Source organism: Humulus lupulus, chromosome 1 (assembly GCF_963169125.1).
Source record: "Humulus lupulus chromosome 1, drHumLupu1.1, whole genome shotgun sequence".
In the NCBI taxonomy this organism is placed as follows: domain Eukaryota; kingdom Viridiplantae; phylum Streptophyta; class Magnoliopsida; order Rosales; family Cannabaceae; genus Humulus; species Humulus lupulus.
In genome coordinates this window covers 145,561,979-145,568,265 of record NC_084793.1, presented here as the reverse complement: position 1 = coordinate 145,568,265, position 6,287 = coordinate 145,561,979, and the positions used below count along the sequence as shown (strand labels likewise).

The 6,287-nt window shown below is 47.3% G+C and overlaps 1 protein-coding gene across 1 annotated transcript; it reads left to right on the top strand.

The window, feature by feature from the left end:
• Positions 1 to 3,555: 3,555 nt before the first annotated feature.
• LOC133823116 (uncharacterized mitochondrial protein AtMg00860-like) lies at positions 3,556 to 4,092 on the top strand. The gene has a single exon (XM_062255718.1). The coding sequence runs from the start codon at positions 3,556 to 3,558 to the stop codon at positions 4,090 to 4,092; it is 537 nt and encodes a 178-aa protein (XP_062111702.1).
• The last annotated feature ends 2,195 nt before the right edge of the window (positions 4,093 to 6,287 follow it).

Genomic DNA, 6,287 nt, shown 5'->3' with positions numbered 1-6,287 from the left:
TTCACTTTCCTTTTCACCAAATGTTGGGCTTTTTTGTTGTTTTAAAAAAAAAGACACGTAGAGTTTTTGTTTTGTCTATTTTTTAAAACAACTTTACATATAGATTTTGTTGTTCTTACATGACACTTTTATTCTTAAAAATGTTGGACAAGCTAGCGGTGATCAGATGCGTTATATTTTAAGTTTTGTGTTATATTTTTCTTTTTTCTTACCCATCAATTCACCCCCACAACCAAAATCATGGATCATTGGATAATCTTACATGCACTGACATGTTTGTTTGAAGTTTTTTGAGAAGAAGGTTAATGCTGCACGGTTCTCTCCATTTTGGAATGAAATCATAACAAATCTTAGGGAAGAAGATTATATAACAAACCAGTGAGCACTAGAATTTTGTAACGATTTTTATTTGAAGCTCTGCAGGTGCAGGATATATATTGTTTCCATTTTTTGGGCCCCACTTATTTATTGACATTTTTTTTACAAAGAAATGGAATTTCTTTCAATGCCTAAAAATTCAGGAACTCTCGCTTTGGTTCAGTGGCCCCACTTCCTTCTTGCTAGCAAGTTTATTAGTGGTCAAATTTCTTGTACATAATTCTATGTATTCATAACTGGAAAAAAGCTTGTTTTCCAATTATGTATTTCAACATTATGTCAAATTGACTGAGTTGAATATTTCCACTGTATACTTATGTAGATAATTCTCACTAGATGACATTGCCACTTTGGACATTGCTGTTGAATTTAGAGACTCCCCAGATGACGAACTATGGGATAGAATTTCAAGAGACGAATATATGATGTATGCAGTACATGAGTGCTTTAATACACTTAGCATATCTGATAGACCTCCCTTAACGTATGTCTATGCTAGGAGGCACAAGAAGGCACACGTAGAGAGGGCTCTAAGGGATAATACACTCTAAATATGTTATGTGGGTTTTGTTTGGGTAGTACCTAGGTGCACCGTATACCATAGAGGCTAAGTATAAATAAGAGGATTATTTTCTATTTGTGATTCAGCTAGCTTGTAAGAAGAATCATCTCTGTAAGGAGGGTCCAGGCTCTCTAATTTCCTGGTTACTACTATAATACAATTTTACTTCTTCTCTCTGGTTTGCTGTCTTGCCTATTGGCTCTGTTTGGTTCTAATTCAGGTAGGCAAGGTCCTATCAATTGGTATCAGAGCACTCGTTCATGGGGCCTAAGAAGGACACGGTAGCCGAACTTATTGACGAGAGGGTGGGTGCCGAAGTCTCTGATCTCCGTTCGGATGTGATCAAGCTCAATGAAGGATTCACCAAACTGAAGCAGGAACTTCAATCTTCCATTGCCCAATCGGTGGCCAAGCATTTGGACACAGCCCTGTCCAAGCACTTGGAGGCGATGGCGGCGCAGCTATCCCAGATGCTCAATCTTCTTGCTCGAATTCCGCCAGAGGCAGTTGTGACTAGTGTCGACCGCCAAAGACGTGCGGTTGAGGGCCACGCCTCGTCGATTGGCGAACCCAGCTCGATCGGAGCACCACCACCAGCTACCCACCACTCACCCGTACCTCAGTGACCGCCGACGCCCCATTCCGTGCCCCAGGGTATTCCCACGACTGCACCTCCGATTCAATTGGGCTCATTCTATTCGGGTCCGTCGCCCAGCCAAGATTTTCATCCACCACGGATGGAAATTCCAGTGTTTAATGGGGAGAACCCCGATGGGTGGATCTACCGTGCCGAGCGATATTTCCTTCTCTCAAAGATGACCGAGGCGATGATGCTAGAGACGACTATCATGGGTCTCGACGGCGACGCTCTGTCTTGGTTCCAGTGGGAGAACCAACTGAGGCTGATCACGTCGTGGAGTATGCTGAAACAGTTGGTTCTTCTTCGATTCTGAGCAGTCCCGGTTGGGTCGTTGTATGAGGAGTTCTTGTTCATCGTTCAGACCGGCGATGTGAAGGACTACCGAGTCCGATGGGAGGTGCTGGCTTCTCGTGTCCCAGACGTGCCAGACCATATACTGGAAGGATCATTTGTGAAGGGCCTTAAGGAAGAAGTGAAGGCTGCCCTACATATCCTTCAGCCCAAAGGCTTAGCCCAAGTGATGGAAACGGCCCAACGGGTAGAGGAGGGTCATCACTTACTGACCTTGGGCCCACTCACTCCAAGCCACACTTGAGCCCCATCATCCCCACGCGATCGCCTTATGGGTCGTATCTCGCTCAATCTCTTCCCCATGTATCGTTGCCTAAACCAGGAGGTTCCTCCTCCGCATCACTGGGTCCAACAGTCTCAAAGGCCGGCAGCGTTCGTCCTTCGAGCTCCTCGTCTTACCGCCGACTGTCCGAGACGGAATACCAGGGAAAACGAGCACGGGGGCTCTGTTTTAAATGCGATAAGAAATTCCACCCAGGCCATGATTGTTAGCAGAAGCTCCTCCAAATCGAACTTGTCCCAGATAGCGAAGAAACTGAGCCACCCGAGGAAACCCCGCCCCTGTCGCCGGAGTCGGGGGACACCATTGTTTCAGATGAAAATTTAGCCACCTTGTCGCTGAATTCTCTCATTGGGATTACGTCCGCACATACGATGAAATTGGCGGGACAGATTGGACAACAACAGGTTATGGTTCTCATCGACAATGGGGCCACCCATAATTTTGTCTCCACAGCAGTCGTACATGCAGCGGGACTCCCTATTACGGCTACAACTTGTTACAGGGTATTATTGGGTACAGGCGGTAAGGTCCGAACGTAAGGCATTTGCGCTCAGGTGGAACTTGATTTGGGATCCATTCGGGTGGTGACTGACTTTCTCCCTCTCGAACTCGGGGGGGATGATGTCATATTGGGCATCAAATTTCTGGAAACTCTAGGGAATATGCAAGTAAATTGGCGTACCTTGGTGATGAAATTCGAAGTGGATGGTTCTTGGGTGACGTTGCAAGGAGACCCTAGCCTTTGTAAATCACCAATATCCTTGAAGGCTATGGTTTTAGCAGTGGAAAAAGGAGCTGAGGGTTACTGGGTCCACTTAGGCGCCTTGGCAGCTGATACAGCACCCGACACTTCCTCCTTAAACCCACCCGTGGCACAATTACTTGCTCAATACCCAGATGTGTTTGAGATGCCTCCCGGTCTTCCTCCCGTGCGCGCTAGGGAGCACTCTATTCCACTGAAACCAGGCACGCAGCCCATTTCAGTCAGGCCATACAGATACGCTCACATTCAGAAAAATGCGATTGAGCAGATGGTGCGAGACATGTTTCAGGCAGGTCTTATTCAGCCAAGTATGAGCCCTTTCTCGAGTCCAGTATTGTTGGTCAAGAAGAAGGACGGCAGCAGGCGGTTCTGTGTCGATTATCGTGCCTTAAATTGCGAGACGGTGGCTGACAAATTCCCCATTCCCGTGATTGACGAACTTTTGGATGAGCTCCATGGCGCTAAGTTTTTTTTCGAAGCTGGACCTAAAATCTGGGTACCATCAGATATGCATGGTTCGCTGTGATGTTCCGAAAACGGCCTTCCGCACTCACGAGGGCCACTATGAGTTCTTAGTGATGCCCTTCGGCCTCACAAATGCGCCAGCCACTTTTCAGGCTCTTATGAATGATGAATTCCGTGATTTTCTGCGAGACTTTGTGTTGGTATTTTTTGATGATATTCTTGTGTACAGCCCGTCTATGGACACTCATTTGACTCATTTGGAATTAGTTTTACAGCGCCTACGAGACTACAGACTGTACACCAATCGCAAGAAGTGTATTTTTGCCCAGCCGCAAATAGAGTACCTCGGTCATGTGATCTCGGCAGAAGGGGTCGCTGCTGACCACTCCAAAATTCAAGCCATGCTGAACTGGCCCGTCCCTCGCACTCTCAAGGACTTGAGAGGTTTTTTGGGTCTCACCAGCTACTACCGGAAATTTGTCCAGAACTATGGGAGTATTGCTCGCCCACTTACGGATCAGTTAAAGAAAGATGCCTTCCATTGGTCTCCTAACGCTCAGGCTGGGTTTGAAAGATTGAAGGCAGCCATGTGTTCCATTCCTGTATTGGCCCTTGCCCGAATTCACCGTTCCTTTCACTCTAGAGGCTGATGCATCGGGCATGGGGCTCGGGGCAGTTTTGATGCAAGCTGGTCACCCGGTGGCTTATTTCAGTCGTGTTCTGTCACCCCGGGCACGCCTGAAATCTATTTATGAGCGCGAACTAATGGCCATCGTGTTGGCCATTCAGAAGTGGCGTCCTTATCTTCTGGGAAGGAGGTTTGTCGTTCGTACCGATCAGCGTAGTTTGAAGCACCTCCTCGAGCAGCGTTTGGTGGCCATGGATCATCAAAAGTGGCTGACCAAAATTCTGGGTTATGACTTTGATATCCAATACAAACCAGGCGGTGAGAACCGTGCCGCTGATGCGCTATCGCGGGTTGAACCAACTGTCGCTCTCGCTGCCATTACAGTGCCCAACATCCTTTCCCTTCCAGATTTGCAGAATCACATAGCGACAGACCCAGCTCTTTCTAAGGTACTACATGAGCTTTCTAAGGGTGCTGATTATGGAGGATATTCCTTGGTACATGGGTGTCTCAAGTTCAGAGGCCGTTTGGTGTTACTCGCGTCTTCTCTGTTTATTACATTGCTCCTACAGGAATACCATGGCAGTACTGTGGGTGGACATTCAAGGGTTTTTAAAACATTCCAGTGGTTGGGGGCAGATTTTTATTGGTAGGGTATGCGCCGGGATGTAGAGAAATTTGTGGCTGAGTGTTCGGTGTGCCAATAGAATAAGTATTTGGCGCAATCTCCAGTGGGCCTATTGCAGCCATTATCGATCCCTAAGCAAATTTGGGAGGATATCTCAATGGATTTCATCGAAGGCCTCCCTGTCTCTAAAGGCTTTGATTCTATTTTAGTGGTCGTGGATCGCCTTTCGAAATACAGCCACTTCATCCCTCTCCGTCATCCTTTCTCGGCCTTCACGGTGGCTGATGTCTTTGTCCGTGAGATTGTGAAGCTCCATGGGATACCCCGTTCCATTGTTTCGGATAGGGACAAGATCTTTATCAGCTTGTTTTGGAAGGAGCTGTTTTGGTTGCAGGGGACGTCACTACAATACAGCACGGCCTACCACCCTCAATCCGACGGTCAGACAGAAGTGGTCAATCGCTGCCTTGAGACCTATTTACGATGTTTTGTCAGTACCAAACCGACTCAGTGGGCGAAGTGGTTACCGTGGTCCGAATATTGGTACAATACCTCACATCATGCCTCCATTGGGATGACCCCGTTTCGTGCTGTCTACCACCGCGACCCACCCCCTCTGCTTCGATTTGAGCCGGCAAGTACTAAGGTTTCTGCTGTGGACCAAGAGTTGCGTGACCGAGATGAGATCCTCCAAATGCTAAAGCAAAATTTGCTCCGTGCTCAACAGAAAATGAAAGCCCAAGCTGATCGCAAGCGTTGTGATGTACAGTTTCAGGTGGGCGACATGGTGTATGTGAAACTCCGTCCTTACAGGCAGCGCACCTTAGCGAAACGGCCAAATGAAAAACTGTCCCCTCGGTTCTTTGGCCCCTTCTCGGTGTTGGCTCGTGTGGGCATAGCAGCTTACCGCCTTCAATTTCCATCTCATGCTTCCATTCATCCCGTCTTCCACGTCTCTTGCTTGCGGGCAGCACTTGGACAGCACCAGCAGGCTACATGCCTTCCTCCAGGCCTCACTGCTGACTTAGAGTGGCTTTTGGAGCCAGAATCCCTTCTTGCGGTTCGTCCTGGAACACACAACACCAAGCCACAGGCCCTCATCAAATGGAAACACTTACCAGAATTTGAAGCAACTTGGGAGGATTTCGCTGTCATTCAGGAGCAATTTCCCCAATTTCACCTTGAGGACAAGGTGAAACTTCAGGCCGGCGGTATTGATAGACCTCCCTTAACGTATGTCTATGCTAGGAGGCACAAGAAGGCACACGTAGAGAGGGCTCTAGGGGATAATACACTCTAAATCTGTTATGTGGGTTTTGTTTGGGTAGTACCTAGGTGCACCGTATACCATAGAGGCTAAGTATAAATAAGAGGATTATTTTCTATTTGTGATTCAGCTAGCTTGTAAGAAGAATCATCTTTGTAAGGAGGGTCCAGGCTCTCTAATTTCCTGGTTACTACTATAATATAATTTTACTTCTTCTCTTTGGTTTGCTGTCTTGCCTATTGGCTCTGTTTGGTTCTAATTCAGGTAGGCAAGGTCCTATCAATATCTTGACAACAATATTGGAAGATGAAGGAAAGTTCCT

Excerpts from the sequence above, each read along its gene's own strand:
- LOC133823116 (XM_062255718.1), top strand. The coding sequence starts at position 3,556 with ATGCCCTTCGGCCTCACAAATGCGCCAGCCACTTTTCAGGCTCTTATG.